Source organism: Melanostigma gelatinosum (assembly GCF_949748355.1).
Source record: "Melanostigma gelatinosum genome assembly, chromosome: 5".
NCBI classification, from domain to species: Eukaryota; Metazoa; Chordata; class Actinopteri; order Perciformes; family Zoarcidae; genus Melanostigma; species Melanostigma gelatinosum.
Window position 1 is genome coordinate 18,387,227 of NC_136638.1, and position 19,103 is coordinate 18,406,329.

Below are 19,103 nucleotides of genomic sequence, written 5' to 3' on the forward strand. Positions count from 1 at the left end.
ACTGGCATACTGTCACCTATGATTTTAAAGTCCTGTTTGCATCCAAACTTGAGATGTGTGGTCAAAGAAATCTGATATTAAATTGTATGCTGTTTAATATGTATTGATATGAAGCCACGCCCCTAATGAGTGTATTGGTCCATATCTTGTAAACGCTAAGAGCTATCAAAAAGCTTTTGATACCGTGTGATGATCTAGATCCAATAATGAGTCAACAGAGATTTGGTAGCAATCGGAACCAGCATGTAGGAGGAGCTTGCAGAAATGTGTTTTTCACTAAATTCAATGTGGCGGAAAATCTAAGTAGGCGGAGCTTAGGGGTCTGAGAGGCTTCTTTTTTTTTTTTTTTTTAGATCTAGCGGATATGGACATGTGTGTTGAATGCAACAGAAAGAGTGAGTGTACGAATGACGCTGTGCAGGCGCAGCAACAGTTCGCCTCCTTGTCGTCCTTCTCCCTCCAATATATGGACCAAACTGTCTTGAAACCTCGGCTAGAATCAAGTGAAGAGGGATGCCATCCACAGGGATGATTTGCTAGGAATCGGTTGCTTCAGTCTGGCTCCCCGACTCGACCAATCGTGCTTAAGAATGCGGTTCGGATCGCCTACCTCACTAACATACGTTCATCATGCTTTTATTCTTTTCTGTATTTATACATTGGAAGGAGTCTTCTAAATGGGACCGCTTCGTCGCAGCCGCGGTGACGCATTCGGTCTCCAAACGGCCACAGCTGGCGCATAGTATGACGTCACACATGATTCGTCAAGATCGAACGCAAATTACGTCAGTTCAGAAACAGACTCTAGAACGCTATGACGTGGAAAAGAGATGAAAGGCAAAGAAACTATATAACCCACCTACCTCAGATGTTTTTTGTCCAATTGTTTGTCATTGAGAAGTTTCAAGACACCAGCAGCCTACAGTGGAAGCAACTTTCAAGAGACACCAGTACAGGCAATTATAACTTCCTTATTTGAATAAATAAATATGAATCCGGCTAAAATGAATCCACTTATGGATTTCAAATCGGCCGTACTGAATGAATGTCGGCAGCTTCAAAAGGAGCATGACCATGAAATTGATGGCATGTCGGCCAAAATTAAAGACCTTGAGCAGCAGCTAAAGGGAGCAGAGCAGAGAGCTAAGGATGACACATCGGCCGTACTGAATGAATGTCGGCAGCTTCTAAAGGAGCATGACCATGACAAATATGTCATGTCGGACAAAATCAACTACCTTGAGGACCAGCTGCAGGTAGCTAAGCATGGCAATGATGTCAAGTCAGCCAAAATCAAAGGCCTTGAGCAGGAGCTAAAGGGAGCTAAGGATGACAATGATGTCAAGTCGGCCAAAATCAATGACCTTGAGCAGGAGCTAAAGGGAGCTAAGGATGACAATGATGTCAAGTCGGCCAAAATCAATGACCTTGAGCAGGAGCTAAAGGGAGCTAAGGATGACAATGTCAAATCGGCCAAAATCAACTACCTTGAGTACCAGCTGCAGGTAGCTAAGCATGGCAATGATGTCAAGTCGGCCAAAATCAATGACCGCAAGCAGCAGCTAAAGGGAGCTAAACGTGACAATGATGTCAAGTCGGCCAAAATCAATGACCTTAAGCAGGAGCTAAATGGAGCTAAGCATGACATTGATGTCAAGTCGGCCAAAATCAATGACCTTAAGCAGGAGCTAAAGGGAGCTAAGGATGACAATGATGTCAAGTCGGCCAAAATCAATGACCTTGAGCAGGAGCTAAAGGGAGCTAAGCAGAGAGCTAACCGTGACAATTATGTCATGTCGTACAAAATCAATGACCTTGAGCAGGATCTAAAGGAAGCTAATCAGAGAACTAAGCAGATAGCTAAGCAGAGCGCTCAGCATATCAATGATCTCAAGGCTGAAGAAAGCGTCTTGCCACCTCCAATGTTAAAGAGACTACTGAACGCAGTAGTGTCTGCTTGCTTCGTTATCGCTGGAATGGAACTAGTGAGCACTTTAATGTCAGATTGGAGCGTGCCCAGATGGTGATTAGCACAAAGAGAACATGTTGTGAGTGTGATGCCCACCAATGTGTTGTCACATGTGTGTTATGTCTTTTGTTTTTATGCACAGCCAATATGTTTTAAAGTGAGCACACTTGTTTATTCCAGCAATAGTTTTCTAAGTAACAGACCTAGTGGGAACAATGATGTTGCCACTAAAGCCACTAGAAGGCACTGTACTCCAGAGAATGCTAGCAGGACGTGAAGAGCGAAGCAGGATGTGAAATCCTTCTTTTCAAGACGAAGCGTTCAGGAGAGAACTGCAAGGCTAATAATGTTCTAAGGATGACAATGAAGTCAAGTCGGTCAAAATCAATGACCTTGAGCAGGATCTAAAGGGGGCTCAGCATGACAATGATGTCAAGTCTGAAGGAAGCGTCTTGCCAGCTCCAGCTGCTGAGACTCAGACCAGTCGGTGGTTTCGCTGTGCCAAAGGTCTACTGAACGCAGTAGTGTCTGCTGGCGTCGCTGTCGCTGGAGTGGGAATAGCGAGCACTTTAATGTCTCAGACTGGAGCGTGCAACCTGTCAAGGCCCATATAGTGATTAGCACAAAGAGAACATGTTGTGAGTGTGATGCCCACCAATGTGTTGTCACATGTGTGTTATGTATTTTGTTTTTATGCACAGCCAATATGTTTTAAAGTGACAATCATAATGAGAGAGAGAGAGAGAGAGAGAGAGAGGTTATCTTTTGGGCTGCTTGTTAATTTCACCAAGTAATCAATAAAGTGTTATCTTCTTTACAACATTACATCAAAACAGTCTTGTTGATTATAATTAGTACTAGAAAAAGCATTTCCTGCTGAAAATGCATTGGAATGCTGAAAACTGAAATTGATGGCAAAAACATTGCTGAAAATAGATATCCAATTCAAAAACAAATTGCAAAAAGCTTAATAATTCAAAGAGTTTAAAGATTACAAATATGAAGTCATATCACACCTCTTCTGAAAGAGCTGAACATTTTGATATTTGAACAGTTTCTGTGGCTTAAAAAAATTCATCAGTGGTGATATTTGTAGTAGTATAAGTTGTAGTATAAGTATTATTAGTAGAAGTATTAGTAGCATTAGAATAAGTACTAGTAGTAGTGATATTTGTAGTAGAAGTTGTAGTTGTAGTAGAAGTATTATTAGTAGTTGAAGTATTAGAAATTAGAAGAAGTAGTAGAAGACGTAGTATCAGTAGTCATAGTAATAGCTGTAGTATTGGTCGTAGTATTTAACATCACAGTAGTAGTAGTAGTAGTAATAGTAGTAGTAGTGTGTGTGGGTGGGGGGGTGGATCCCTAAGACCTGAAAGACTGTATGAGAGAGAGACACACAGAGAGATAGAGGGAGAAGAAAGAAGGAGTGAGAGAGAGCGAGAAGAAAGAAAGAGAGAGTAATAGCATTATAGACTTTCACTAAGATCTTCACTCTTCATGCATAATTTCTGGATGTAGAAGTAGCTAATCTTGTCCTTTCGTAGAAAAATGACTGTGGAATCCCACAGATTTCCACATTTCACACAGAAGCCGTTAATTGAGAATAAAACCAACTTTCTGCTCCATAGAGACCAATGTTAAATTTTGCTTCAAAAACATCTTCCACTGGCTCTGGTTAGAATAAAACAGACCAGTTACATGTTGGAAACTTACCTGTGTGTGTTTCTTGCAGGCACGCCCCAGTTGATGCTGACAGCGGGCCCCAGCGTACCGGTGGTCCCTCAGCAACCTTACGGCTACCAGGCGCCTGCAGGATACAGTCAGCCAGCAGCTCAGCCAGGCTTTGGCTACGGCAGGGGTGTCCAAACTACGGCCCGCGGGCCAAGTACGGCCCGCGGCCCATTTTTAATTGGCCCGCAGCAACTTCTAAAAATATAATGTAATATGGCCCACACTTGAAACTTGCGCTTGACTGTATTGTACTTCTTAGTTTCACCACTAGGTGGAGATACTGTGTTGAACAAGGCAGCTTCTCCACAAAATAAGAGCAATCAAAGAAACGTTTAGCCCCGGATGATGACACGTCCTACACTGGTGCCGAGCGAGAACAGAAAGTTAAATGGCAGTTAGCTCAATAAGAGTGTTTTTTTCCGTGGAAACAAAACACAAGAAAAAGTCACAATAGCAGCCACGAGGTAGCTTAACTCATTGCCCGCCACGGGAAACCTTTCTCAGATGGTGACTTCATAAAACAGTGCCTCACTAAAGTCGCAAGTGCCCGGAATAAATGCAGGAATTCAACAATGTTAGCGTGTCCAGAAACACAGTTGTGCGGCGAATCGAAGACTTGTCAGCTAACCTAAACCATCAAGTGTCAGATAAAGCAAGTGCTTTTGCGTTTTACTCCATTGCATATGATGAGAGCACAGATACCACAGACACCGCACAGCTGTTCATTTGTTTGACGATCATTTCTGCATTAGGAGCTGCTTGATTTTAGGAGTCTAAAGAGCACAACAACAGGTAAGGACATGTTTGAAGCTGTGTCAGATGCAATTGACAAGATGGGACAAGCTGTGTGGAGTTATAACAGATAGGGCTCCAGCTATGAAAGGCGAGCGCAAGAGAGCGGAGGTGAGGCCGTTAAAATGCAGCGTATCACCCACCAACAAGCCCTCTGAGCTTGGCGATGTGATGAACACGGTTGTGAAAACTGTCAACATAATTCGAGCACGAGGGCACTCTACGCAACTTCAATGTTGCGCACTTCCCCACGCAGTCCGAAGTCAAATGTGCTTTTCCAAAGGCCAACCTTTCTGCTAAAAGGGGGAAATACGTGTCCGTGATAACGTCTCTCGTGACAGAACTCAGTCAGTGCTTACGTGGCGGCTGGTCAATAGAGGGCGATAGGGCGCCGCCCCACCTTGAGCCACAACAAATAAAATAAAATGAATAATAATCATAATAAACTATACAAATTGTCAATATTCGTGTTTTTGAAATATGGAATCACCCAGTAATATGTGTAAAATATGATATCTGCGGTGAATGTATGCTTTTCCTGCATGTCCTCTCTGCGTGTGCACGTCTCAGCAGCTCTGTGGCGCTGGAGAAACTGCCCAAAAGAGCAGTGAAGCAGTTTAGCCAATTGCTGATTAAAGATATAAATGTGTGACATACAATTTAGCCAATCAGCGCCCTCAAATAGATTCAGCTTGGAGCAGAATCGGTTATGCCCAAAGCTGCGCGTTCCCGTCCGGACGAGTCTCTACAGGCGGGCGCGAGCTCCAGCGCGAGCACTACTCCTCCAAGACCCGTTTGAGAGGAGAACTTTGAGGAGAAACTGCAGAGCTGATATCAGATCAACCTGACCTCACAATCAGACAGCAGACTAGCAGGAAAGGGAAGCAGCACATGCGAAGCTACCAGCTGTAAATAAGATGTCCTGACGTGTTTGTCAAAGTGTTATTTTCTGCTTTTTTTCATGTTGGAATAAATGTTAAATATTTAACTGCAAAGTAGCAATACGTGTTTGATACCTTAATTTATTTAGCATTAAATCATACTGGGATGTTTGCTGAAATTGATTGGATGTGGCACAGCCCTACCTAGAACATGTTCCACCAGCTGCCATGGCTTTCAATATGTTTCTCTCATTGAGAGAGACATCGAGCTGTTCTCAACTCCCTTCTATTTGAATAATGAGTCTGTTCGGCTCAACATACGTGAGCAAACATCTCTGTTAAATCTGAACAAAAGCACATTGAGAACCAAATTTGATTGATTTTGCTCACTTTAACACACTAGGGGTGAGGCGATCGGACCTGAGTGGCCCAGCCCTTGGTATATTTTTCTGTATGTGGCCCTCAGTGAAAAAAGTTTGGACACCCCTGGGCTACGGCATGTAAAGACCCCGCCCCCTTCTCTCCACATGCAGTCTGGAGCAACCAGCCATCCCTCAGTCCTTCACCAGACCATTAGTGTCTCTCTCTGCCCCCCCCCCCCCCCCACCGGGAATAACACAGACAACCCCCTTTTTTTTCTCACCCCTTTTTAAACTGTCATGAAGAACTCATTTTTATTTCTGTTGTCAAAGAAAAAGATTGAATCACAAAGATTAATTTTCTTACATTCCGTATTGACTTGATACATTTTTCTTTTGTCTTATTTTATTTGAATGGGAAAGGGTTTATGTACAATGGGGGGCTTGTGAGCAGTCTTCTCAGTTAAAAAAAAAGAAGAAAAAAAAGGTCTGTTGTGAAGCATCTGATTTGCACTCTGTAGTGAAAAGAAAATGAATGTTGAACCTCTTCCTCTTGATGCGTGTGTGTGAGCAGCGTCTTCTGTCCGACTGTAAAATGCATTTAATTATTGTATATTCAGACACAAAAAAAACGCTATTGTGTTCTTCTATATTTGAACATGAGACCGCCGCTTCCGTCACCACAATCCTGAAACACTGCGTTGTACCAGTCATGTCCCCACACTGAAAACACAAGAGTATTTTACATACGATTTACAGGAAAGTTAGATTCTTCCCTGCAAGGCCTATGCAGGACTCTCCAAACTAATTTGTGTTCGGACGATATTTCCATGTGCTTTAAATACTGCTCTAATGTGGGACCATGCCACCTCAGGAGGGACTGCAGACCCGTTTGACTAACATGCCCCCTCTTACTGCTGTGGTTTGTTTCTGCTGGATATCATTCACTGTTAGTGTGCAGGAGCGATTTTTCAAACTTTATTCTCCTTCGTGTCCTGTTGAGGGTTATCTTTTGACCTCTTCAGTTGACCCGCTCCTCTAATTCAGAAACCGTATCACAGGACTTGTGGTAATTTGAAGTTTTTATCAAAGGCTTGCGTATATACAGGAAATCAGTCATTAACTCCTTTGAACTTATATTATCTAAATTACCTTGGATTTAAATTGTGCACTTGAGATACTTTGTGCATAATCAGGATCCTAACGAATGAAACAGCGGTTTTGTTTTCCACTTAAAAATAAAGGCTTCTTGTTTGTCAAGAACGGTCTGATTGTGTCTTACTTGTACTGTGCAGGAGTGAAGCTGCGAGTTACATTTACACTACATCCACTGACATAGCTGCACATCCAGCCTAACTAAAGGGCCATGATGTTATGCTTCTGATGGGAATGATAAATACTGAGCAGTGAGACCATCAGCTGTAATGTGCAGCTGAATGAGATGCTGTAGTTTGTGTTCCAGTTTGATATTGTAGAAAAGTTTATTACTCGCACTTGGAATAATGTCTTTCGTCTCATTCATGGAGACTGTTCGAGAGCTCTTTATTCAGCTGGATGCCATTTTACTGTAGTGTTGAAATGACTTGCAACATGGTCCTGTTAATTGCTCTACCTTGTGCGATGTCTATCTTCTTATGCTCGGGTCAGTTAAACAGCAGCATTGGCTCACTTTATGCGCAAGGATGTAGTACTAGCACCTTCTGGTGATACAAATCAATGGGTGCTAGGAGTAACGCGGACTAGAAAGGCGAGTTAGTCATTCGTAACATTTTTTATTTCTCAAAACAGCTGGAAGATTGTAATTTAATATTGTTCAGTAGATGTACAATAAGACTACATGGATAGGATTATCTGGAACAAATTATATCAGCATGGTCAACTGGACTGCAGCGTCTAAGACTAGAAAACATATTTAGATACTTTGATTTTATTAAATACAAATGCCATCCAGTCGAATATCAATATTGATGACACTGATGTAACCAGCTCTACTGCAAACTATCAGGTCTAACTTCATTTCAGTGACCTCCATTGTATTTGATGAAAGCTTTGCAATATAACTGACAATTTCTGAATTCATTTCGTGGGATTAGGATTCGTCTTTACTTGTATAAAGAGATTTTGGGATACTCGTGTATTGCAGATTAGCAAAGGTATCAACATTTCATTTATTAGTTGGGGCACTGCTATCTTACATACCAGCTCACAGCCATTGTTTTTTCCTGCTTTGTCAAGTCAAAATGTCTGCAATGAAAAGTGTTTTTTATTTTATTGTGCTGGGATTCTGATCAACAATACCCATCCGTTTGCTCTGAGCATCATGTCTTCAGACATAGGTGGACTGAACATGACCAGTGTTTGTGATGTTTTTGCCGCTGTCACAAGTATCTGAGAGTAATACACCAAGCCATTACTGGTATTCAAGAGTCAACAAATATGATGACTGTAAGTGCCCAACACTGCACAACAAAAATCAAGTAGTTTAACATGTATTTGAGTAAATGATTTTATAAAAATATAAACTCATGGTAGCCCAAACTAGTAGAGCTTCAAGTGTCCAGTGACTTTGTCAATCAGATCAGCTGGGCCGGGACCGATACCCAGCACGGTGCGTGATCCGGGGGCGATTTGAGTCCTTCCTGCGTCCTGAATCAGGCTGATGGGAAGCCCCACTTCTTTGGCATGACCCAGCAGGTCGATCAGAGTGTCCTCATCGGGGGCCTTCACCACCACCTTGGGCTGGCCGCAGTACTCCCACTGTTTGAGGAGCTCAGGGTTCCTGCGCTGAACCTGCTTGTAAGCCGACACAGCAGCATGGGAGCACTGGGCAGCGACCTTCCCTTTACCCATCTTCAGGTCATTTCGGACCACCAGTATCATCTTGAACTCGCCTCCTTCTCCCATCACTGTTGCTTCACCAGAGCCGTTCCCCATCGCCGTAATCAGTCTTTTGGATGTCGGGCCCAGGCGAGCCCGAAGGTGCCAACCAAGCAGGAGCCCACAGCCCAGTCCTGCTACGACACCCAGGCCCAATGGTCCATATACCAAGTCCATGTTGTTCAGCCTGCAAAAATGACAGAATAAAGCACATACATGTCACGTATACACCTATAAACTATTAGAAGTTTATTTGAAACATTGGAAGCAGCAATTAACAAAACAATCTCACCACAAGGTCAATTCACTGACTGTTTTGGAGCTTTTGATTTGATTACACTTTCTTCCCCAGTTGTCTTCTGTGCACTAAAAAGTATTTTTCCTCCATGTTAGTTTACAAATTGAGATTGAAAGCAAATCTTAAAAGCTCTAGAACGGCTCCTCATTGTGTTGAACTTTTGAAAAGGGTATTTGCCCAATGTATGTTTGCAGAACTGATTCCATCCTTTTCTTCTGCGTGTCTAACATAACCGTTTATAGTGCATTATGCCTATGTTTTCTGTGATAATAAGAGTTTATTTGTTAAGCTTTCAACCACAATACAAAGGATGAGCAGTCCGCTTGTGTCCCTTTCATGTACTTTGCATACACACTTGTCATATCATGCGATTGCAGAGCCGATGAATGTTCTGGTGGCGTGTGGACCCTACACTCCCTCTGACAGCCTCACCTTTGACCCTCTGCTGGACCTAATCAATGTCATTGTCAAGGATCGTCCTGACGTCTGCCTGCTGGTATCGTTACTTGTTTATTTAGCTGTTTCAAAATCGTTTGTTCTTCCACAAGTGAATGCATGTCTTGGGAGATGCACAGAATGCTCGTATCTTTTCTAATCCTCCCTTCACTTCTCCAGCTGGGCCCGTTTGTGGACTCCAAACATGAACAAATTGAGGTGCGTTTAACAGCGGACACTTCATGTGTTTATCCTAGAAAACCCTCCGCTGCAACAGCTAATGTTTAGCATTTTAAAACAATCTCGTTTAAACGTCCTCATCCGAAGTCGATGCATGGCGAAGTGAATTCCTTTTGTTCAACATATTCATTTCTTGTGTCCAGCTGTTTACATTTAATTGGTTGATCCTGACTTGATGTGACCATCTTTATTCCCACCTGTTTGTGAAATAGAAAGCTCAGGTGACCGAGACGTTTGAGGCCATTTTCTCAAGATGTATTGAAAGCATTGTGGATGGCACCAAAAGGTATGTCTCACATCTCCCTAAGCATGATGAGGCTATTTAAACTCCTGAAGTTCCTTGAAGATTTTCATTATGCCATCTTTTTTTTTTAAATAATGTGCCCCAATGAGAAACCTTAACCTAATGACAGCTCGTGTGTTCTTTGCCCAGTGTTGGCTGCCGCCTGGTGTTTGTGCCCTCCCAAAGAGACATTCACCATCACTTCATCTACCCACAGCCTCCCTTCACCCTGCCAAACCTCGGCAAGGACCAGGCCCAGGTCAGACACACAAAGACCCGACTCCATAAACTAAATAAAAGTTTATAATTTACTGATGAGGACATGCAACGGGCGTGTGAGCAATCCCGGAAAGCCAAATTGTAATAGTATGGCTTTAAAGCTTTGATTCGGGGAGTGGCTGGTCTTACTTTCAGGCTTGTTATTGACTAGATTCAAGCAGAAGAGGAAACTGTTCAGCCTAACCGAGTGTTTCTCTTCATACTCTGCAGCGCGTCACCATGGTCCCTGACCCCTGCACCCTGCTAATCGATGGAGTCACCTTGGGCTTGACGTCCACTGACATCCTGTTCCACATGGGCGCAGAGGAGATCAGCTGCACAGGAAAAACGGGAGAGTAATTTTTCCGGAGTTACAATTATTTTCCACTGAAGGAGTCATATTTAATCATTTTGGAGTGTAATTACTTCCAGTAGCCAGTAGAGTGTGAGTAAATATTCAGAATAAAATCTATTGGAGTAAAACAGCGTGACCACGCCCACAACGGTTCCTTAAGTTTCGTTTCTGCCGCCATGACACCTCTCGCTACACTGGAATGAGCTGACGTTTTATGGAACGGAAGGGCTGAAGTGAGGAACAGAAGACGGCATTTGAAATAACATGTCAGGTAAGGTCATTCGTTTTGGTTAACTTCATGTGTGTAAGGTACATTGTGTAGCAACATTGCAGCTAACCTAACGTTACTTCACTATTTGCATTGTCAGATATGAGCCGTAGCTTCTGATTGTTCGCGTTAGCAGATGCTAACGGTAGCTTCTAACGTTTTCACATAACTTAGTCACAGTCAAACGTTAGCTTCTAACGCATTAACATCAATTCGCAAAATATTTGGTGGTTTATGGACATATTAACGTCGACACACCTGGATTAAAGTCTCAATAAAGTAGTATTAGCTATCATCAGTAGCCAGCGGACTTCACTGAGCAGGTGCATGTGTGTTTTATTCTGTGTAGAGGGGCTGTCTTTTGCTGCAGTTAGTTGGTGCAACAGGTACATTTTACTGTGAAAATGGCTATGTAGAATTTGCAGTTTGTTGGCGTCAACACGTGTATTTTACTCAGAAAGGAGCTGTTAACGACCGTTTTAAGCTGCATTTGTTGGCGCTAACCTGTGTATTTTACTCTGAAAAGAGCTGTTAAAAACCGTTTTAAACGGACTGTTTCTAGCTGCGTTTGTGGGCGCTAACACGTGTATTTTACTCTGAAAAGAGCTGTTAACGACTGTTTTAAGCAACTGTTTCCGGCTGCGTTTGTTTGCGCTAACACGTGTATTTGACTCTGAAAAGAGCTGTTAACGACTGTTTTAAGCAACTGTTTCCGGCTGCGTTTGTTTGCGCTAACACGTGTATTTGACTCTGAAAAGAGCTGTTAATGACTGTTGGACTGTTTCTAGCTGCGTTTGTTGCCGCCAACACGTGTATTTGACTCTGAAAAGAGCTGTGTTGATGGACTGTGTTTCGCTGCAGTTCATCAGCACCCTGGTCGATGCAACATGTGTGTTATACTTTGAAAAAATGCACTTCACTCTGTTGACTGCTAAAACTAGCTGGGCTTGACATTGGCACGGGCCACTCGCGAAGTGCGGGTAGAATTCCGCAGCATAAGCTGATTGATCTGTTGCACTGTGGCATGCTAGAGACGGCCAAGTCGGAGACAACCAGGTGAAGTAGACATTGTTCAAGATGAGACAACTGGTTACATTTCTGATGATGTGTTCACGCCAAACGCAGTAGATTACATACAAAGTCTATGCACAGCCACTATGAGACTGGAGTGACGCGAATTGGCGATTCAAGCGAATGAACAGGTCCCTTTAGTACAGCGTAATAAAGACGTGCTTAAAATGTCCCTCGTTTTTATAATGAAATAGTTTACCCTTGTGGAGACCTACTATTAGTCCATGCATCATGTCTTTCTAATGTTGGCTTACTGTGGTATTACTAATGTTGGCAGTCAGCTGTTTCTGATAATGAAACTAATTTAATTGTTTTTGTCATGAAGGATGCAAGCTGTAAGAGTGAAGTACAGAGATCGTCAGAAGTACATTTGTTATGAGGGGCAACTAACCTTCAAATCATTTTTGGATTGTGGTGAGTGAAAAATATTGCACACACTAACCTGTGGAACAATACACTTGGGATGTCACTCTATGTTTTGCATACCTGAAAGTCTTTTCCCTGGAATAGCAAAGGTCTGCATGGAACACTGTCAGTTTTGGGATTACAATGTTCAAGTGAAGATGGCCTTCTGATTGCTGTCTGTTATGTTTTTCTGCAAATACACAACCGATTCATCACTAAGCTTGTCCCTTGGTATTTTGTCTTCACAGTTGCCAAGAAATTTGACCTTCCAACCTTGGACTTAAAAGTCTATGATGAATCAAAGACCGAAGTTGATGAGGAGGTGTTTGAGTTTCTACTAAAGAAACAAGACATTGGTGTGCTGGAGATTTGTCTACCCCAAGACCCAAATCTTGAGGGTTAGTTACTTATTAGCTTATAACTTCATATTTATCTGTACGGCTTGGTCAATCTAACATGTTTTGAATATGCAAGACAATTTAATATATCTGAGTTGGGGTTTTTTAAAATCTTATTTAGATATTTTGAAATCATCTCTGCTCACCCTTTCCACAATTTCTGGAACTGTTGTGGGCATGATACAATGTGAAATATTTGCATTCCTCTAATAATGGATGTGTGCACTTATATTGTCTTATAGTCACATTGTTAATCACATTAGTTCAATGTTAATATGATTTCTAGATTCTTTGAGCTCCCCTTCATGCTCCTCCTTTGCAAGCTTCAGTGGAGACAATGAGAGGGACTCGGACGACACCACTATATTGCAGCATAGTCCTGCTACAAGACAAAGAGATGAGGGAAGTCATCTAGCTCAGGTAAGCTCTGCAGTTTCCCTTGCATCCTTTCTGAAGGTTTAAAAAAAATGCCAAGGTTGAATGGTAAATGGCTGAATAACTGAAGTTGTAAAATTGTGGCCATTCTGTTTGATAATACTTGATGTCATTATTGTTTTAAACGTTTCATTGTGTTCATTTTTGTTCTTCCCACTTAGATGATTGAAGACATCCTGAAGAACAAACCTGGAGGAGAGAGGATCATGAATGAGTATGCCCGAACAAAAAGCCTAACGGATGCCAGAAGACGTGATATGGTCAAGATATTGGTCGCACATATGACAAGTGAACATGGGTATGTTGTCATGTTGTTATTATTACATACCTGCACTCCTAATACACATGTGTGTCTTGAATTGACACAGTACAACACCCCTCTTTTAGCAGGTGGAATTTACACATCAATACTTTTGATTGGAGCACATATAGTAAAGTCTGTGTGTTTGTGTGTAGGACAAGTCCTTCAAGGCGCGTTAAAGAGGACTACGCAAGGGGCATCACTACCTTGTACCCATACCTGGCCGATCCTAGGAGCAAGTTAGGCTATGTAAGTACATTAAAACGTCTAACTTATTTACTTTTCACTTGCTTGGAATGTAAATATTTCAACTGCTGTTTTACAGATGGGTAGTGTTTTTATTTCAAATAAAGATCTGTAAACATTACTGCATGGCAACAAGGGCTGTCACTTTTTGAACATTTGTTTGAATGTAATTAACATTCAAACTCTAATGACTCATTTGAATAAAAAATGTACAGTCTATATCCACAGCTGACTGTTTAACGTAGTTTACTTTGTCACCCAACAGAGGGCGCTCTAACGTATTGCGTGTCATTTCATATTTGTTCGAGTGTTATTTTTGGAAAAGGTGACAGCCCTAATGGCCACCATCTCTGCCTTCCCCGTAAGTTGAACTCTGGCGGTGTTAAAGCTCAGTTTACTTTCGCACCGCAAGGGTTAGCCCATTAACAAGACACAACACTAACCGTGTAATACAATAACCTCTGTTTTTCAAAATAACTGTCATTAGAAAGAAAGGCCTCATCACAATACTAGGAAATATGATAGTTTTTGGGGAAAGATTAAACTATTTCAACTTGTTCAATCAAACTGAATAACCCTTTTTACTTTAGGAGCATTATTACAATGCAGAAGATGGGAGTGGGTATCTGGCATGGAGACTGAAATTTGTTCAGAAGGAAGCATCGGAGGGAAAAAAGAAGACCTGCAGTCAGTCACAAACACTAACTGGTATGTGTGAAGTCTAATTCATAATGCATGATGAGGGAATAATCATATAATGTATATATATATATATATATATATATATATATATATATATATATATATATATATATATATATATATCCTATTTTTCTTCTGGAGACGTAAGTGCCTGCATGGCCATCCTTGCAGAGTTTTCCAAGCCTTATTTCTTATATCTTAGGACATAATATCATATACTAACCCAGTAATTGATAAAAGTGCCACCACTATTACAGGTGGTCCAAAAGCAGAAAGAGACTCATTCAGAGTGGAAAACGGGCTAACCACAGAAAGCCTGTGCTGCGAGGCCATTGCGCTTATGAAGCATACAGCTGATGAAGCAACTGTGAAGGAGAAGATGAAGCAGACCTTTACCTATCGCCAAGACATGGTTCATGACCCAGTGAAGTCCTCTGAACTATTCACAGCGTTTCCAAGATTCCTGGACATGGCAGGACTGGTATGTGAACGTTCTACTGCCACTGTCATGACAATATTATTTCTGTTCTACAATAGCCTGGGTAGGGTTGTAAGATCTGTCATGACCATGGTGCTACACCATAATGTTTACTGTTCTGTTTTGACCAATTCTATCTTGTCTGCAGATTGACCAAGACTTTGGTCTGATGTTTGGGGATGCTGCTACTACAAAGTTCCTGGAGAGATGGCCTACTATCTACAAACAGAAAGTCCTCGAACAAAGCCGTGGCCTCACACAGACAGCCGATCTTCAAGACCTGGTTCAAAATGCTGAATGCACAACAGACGTGGAAAATGGTATGCTAAAAGTTAAGGATCATAGTTATGGAAGAGAGAATAGTTTTTGAATGAAAAATGGATTGACTGTTCGCTTGTAGTAAATGCTTGTTTATGAATTTTTACTTCCAGGATGGGACAGTGACATGTCATCCATTTTGGTTCTTGTCCACCTTCTACCACCATCACCACATGGCCGCAAGAGACCAGGAAAACTCTCAGCCAGACAAGCCAGTGACCGTCTTGTGAAATTCATTAAGGTGAGGTTACAGTTCAATTAAACTGGAAAATCGTCACTGTTCTGTCCCCTTTTCTAAACCTTTCAATCCTCTTTTTAAGATTATGGTCAATTAAGACATTTCCTTAAACTGACTAATTTTATAGCTGACTAATTCATTATTTTTTCTGTCACAGACTGGGATGAGCATCCAGGGGCATCTGGACGGCATCGTGGAAAGCCTTCAACCATACCTGCTAGCTGTGGGGACCCAGAAGAGTCTGATTCACAAATACTTCATTGTGATTGACAAGCATGCAATACCTTGTAAGTCACCAGACACACTTGCCTGTTTTGATGAGCTTTTCAAAGCTCATTTTGTCTTTGGTACTTCGTACAACCAGGATCTGGTAAATGTGTACAACTTCTTGCAAACCACGATCTTTGAAATCGATGTTGATACCACTAAGGTGAATCCAAGGGTTGCAGAGTTGAGGGCTCGGATGCTGCATTGAGTTGATACGAAGATGTTTTGTTTTATTTGCAAAATCCCCCAGGCAAACACCAATTCCCTGACAAAACACTTGAAGTTGATCCACGGACTTTGTTCAGGAAAGACCCTTCGTCTTAAATGTGGTCAGGCTGGTTGTTCACTAGTTTATGGCACTTTTTCTGGGTTTCGAAAGCATCTAAATAAAGCACATGAACCTTGTTCTGATCCTGGTGAAGGCCCATCTACATCTGAAGATTTAGCAGCAAGTAATTTTGATGACTTGCCAGCAAGAAGTTCACCTTCTGACTCAGTCCTTCTCAAAAGGAGTCTTGTAGACAGCTGCGCTGCAACAGTAGCCGAACTTAAAGTGGCAGGCGTAAGTGAAACAACTGTTAACTCTTTGGTAATTTCGATGGAAGAGATTGTTGACGATATCCATAATCAAGCAAAAGAATCTGTGAAGAAGTGTCTATCTTTACAGGAGCCTATCAAAAGCGACATTGAGAGCAAAATTGATCAGTGTTTCGAAAAAATGGAAAATCCCTATGGTGTATTAAATTCTGAGAGTAAAAGAAGGCAGTATTTTACAGAGAAGTGGGGAAGGGTAGACTTAGTTGAATATGTTCTTGGTACAAGATTTGATACCCTACGCAATCGCACCACTGGAACTTATGATCAGGTTGTTGTCACTGATAAATTAGTTTACATCCCTATTTTGAAAACTTTACAATTTATTTATCAACATCCTAACATAAAAGAGATGATGCAGACTTCAAGTTCAGGAGAAAATCTTCATGACTTGTGCGATGGAGATCTTTTCAAGAGTCATGATCTATTTTCAAAACAGAAGCATGCCATTCTGATTCAGCTTTTTTATGATGATTTTGAAACTGCAAATCCTTTAGGCTCAAAACGGGGAATACATAAATTAGGTGCACTCTATTTCACCTTGCGGAATTTTTCTCCCAAGTACAACTCAAATCTGCTTAATATTCATTTGGTCGCTTTATTTCATGCCCAAGATGTTAAAACATATGGCTTTTCTAAAATACTTGATCCACTTATGCAGGATATTAAAATACTTGAGAAGGATGGAATTCGGGTCCCCTTGTATGATCAGCCAGTGTATGGAACTATTGTCCAAGTTACAGGTGACAACCTTGGTCTTCACAGTTTGTTTGGTTTTGTTGAATCATTCAGTGCCAGATATTGTTGCCGCTTCTGTCTTGCTGAGAAAGAAGACTTTCAGACTGAGTTTAATGAAGATTCACCCAAGATAGTTTTGCGAACTCGCGCACTTCATGCGGAACATTGCCAAATGATGGAGACAAATCCCACTCTTCCCTATGTGATGGGCGTTAAACGTTCTTGCATTCTAAATTCCTTGCAATATTTCAATACATGTGAAAACTTCTCTGTCGATATTATGCACGATATCTTGGAGGGAGTGGCACAATATGAAATGAAACTTCTATTACTGCACTTGAAAGATAAGTACACAACATTAAAAGAAATAGACTGTAGAATTAGGAGTTTTAACTATGGCTATATGGAGCAAAACAACAAACCTCCTACAGTTAAGTTAAGGGAGGACTCAAATGACTTGGGGTTGAATGCAATCCAATCCTGGTGTTTACTTCGCAATCTACCACTTATCTTTGGAGACTTGGTTTGTCCAAATGATCAACACTGGTATTTGCTACTGCTTTTGCTTCAAATTGTAAACATTGTATTTTCACCAAAGTTATCAAAGGGTATTACTATTTTTTTGAAACACTTAATCGTGGAACACCACAGGTTGTTCAAGCATTTGTTTCCAAACAAAAGGCTGCTACCAAAACATCATTTTATGGTGCATTACCCTATGTGTATTCTTAAAATTGGACCACTTTTGCATAGTTGGTGCATGCGCTATGAAGCAAAGCATCATTTCTTTAAGAAACAATTAAAAAGCTTCAAAAATATCACTAAAACTTTGGCCAAGAAACACCAAAATCAAATAGCATACAGGTGGCAGACATTTGATCCCAATGAAGTGATAATTGGTCCAGGTAATATGGTAGCTTTAAATGTGCTAGACTGGGGCTATGAGATAGCTGAGACTATTCAGGTACCAATTGACACCAAGGTTTTAAATATTAGATGGGCCAAACACCATGGAAATATGTATCGGACGGGTTTAGTCGTTTGTCTGAAGGTTCATTGTGAGATGCCAGTTTTTCACAAAATCCACCATGTAGTTCTGAAAGATGAGAGGTTATTGTTTGTTACATTTGCCCTGCAAACAGTGTGTCTTGATGAGCATTTTAATGCATATAAAGTTGTGTGCACAAAAGACGGACCTCATGTAGTTGATGTGAAAGAGATTTTCTGTTATAAAGCATTTGATGTACAAATGTCATACAGGTGTGATGATGCAAGTTTGTTTATTGTGCCATACTGTTTCCTATGATGTCATAGTGAAAAGGCCAAAGTGTTCCAAAGGTCCAAAATGTATTCTGTAAAATATGTATGGATACATTGCACATTTGTAATACAAAATAATAAATTGTGCTTTGGTAAATACTGATATCTGATTTATTTAACTTGTTGGGTTTAATGATAACCTTCCAGAGTAAGTTCTCTCAGGTTTTAATCATAATTTAGTTCTCTATGGAGTGTAATTTAGTTCTATATGGAGTGGAATATAGTTCTATATGGAGTGGAATATAGTTCTATATGGAGTGGAATGTAGTTCTATATGGAGTGGAATATAGTTCTATATGGAGTGGAATGTAGTTCTATATGGAGTGGAATGTAGTTCTATGTGGAGTGGAATGTAGTTCTATATGGAGTGGAATGTAGTTCTATGTGGAGTGGAATGTAGTTCTATGTGGAGTGGAATAGTTCTAAGTTGAGTAAAATGGCAGTAGAGTTGTTTTCATTTTATGCTACATAGAGTAAATTATCATCATCTAGAGTTAAATACAAACACTGAATAGAGTAAAAAATACTCTGAATCATTAACTCTGAGGCAAGAGTAGATTTTACTCTATATAGACTGGGACCAAATGTTGTATTTTATTGAGTAAAATTTTATTCAATTTGAGTAAAATTTACTCCGACAAATTTACTGTGTGGTGAGGAAGATTTCTAACTTTCACAGAGCTTCACTCAGCACTGGAGCTCAGTTGGAGATGCATTTGAGAGGAAAATGTGTCGATGAACTTGATGTTTAATATTCACATGAACAAACCTCTCAGACACACTTTTCACTTTGACTTTTCCATGGGAGTTCACTCAAATACCAGCATAATATTAAATAGATATTTA

At 41.0% G+C, this 19,103-nt stretch overlaps 3 protein-coding genes across 3 annotated transcripts in view; 2 read left to right on the forward strand and 1 right to left on the reverse strand.

The window, feature by feature from the left end:
• LOC306777620 (DNA polymerase alpha subunit B-like) overlaps positions 1-19,103 on the forward strand; it is a gene marked incomplete at its 3' end in the record, with an annotated part of 32,880 nt that overhangs the window by 13,231 nt on the left and 546 nt on the right. The window contains exons 9-13 of the mRNA XM_079268786.1: positions 9,182-9,403; positions 9,523-9,561; positions 9,795-9,868; positions 10,016-10,124; positions 10,355-10,479. Of these exons, the coding sequence (XP_079124912.1) occupies positions 9,182-9,403; positions 9,523-9,561; positions 9,795-9,868; positions 10,016-10,124; positions 10,355-10,479 (569 nt within the window). The remainder of the gene's footprint in view (positions 1-9,181; positions 9,404-9,522; positions 9,562-9,794; positions 9,869-10,015; positions 10,125-10,354; positions 10,480-19,103) is intronic.
• Positions 7,968-8,951, reverse strand: LOC306777622 (peptidyl-tRNA hydrolase 2, mitochondrial-like). The gene has a single exon (XM_079268788.1). It carries the CDS (start codon positions 8,784-8,786, stop codon positions 8,271-8,273), a length of 516 nt encoding a protein of 171 aa, XP_079124914.1. The 5' UTR covers positions 8,787-8,951; the 3' UTR covers positions 7,968-8,270.
• On the forward strand, positions 10,492-18,830 carry LOC306777621 (uncharacterized protein). The gene is made up of 11 exons (XM_079268787.1): positions 10,492-10,749; positions 12,143-12,231; positions 12,471-12,620; positions 12,907-13,040; positions 13,217-13,353; positions 13,512-13,605; positions 14,193-14,310; positions 14,562-14,785; positions 14,931-15,102; positions 15,214-15,341; positions 15,496-18,830. The coding sequence occupies exons 2-11, from the start codon at positions 12,144-12,146 to the stop codon at positions 15,811-15,813; spliced, it is 1,563 nt and encodes a 520-aa protein (XP_079124913.1). The 5' UTR covers positions 10,492-10,749; position 12,143; the 3' UTR covers positions 15,814-18,830.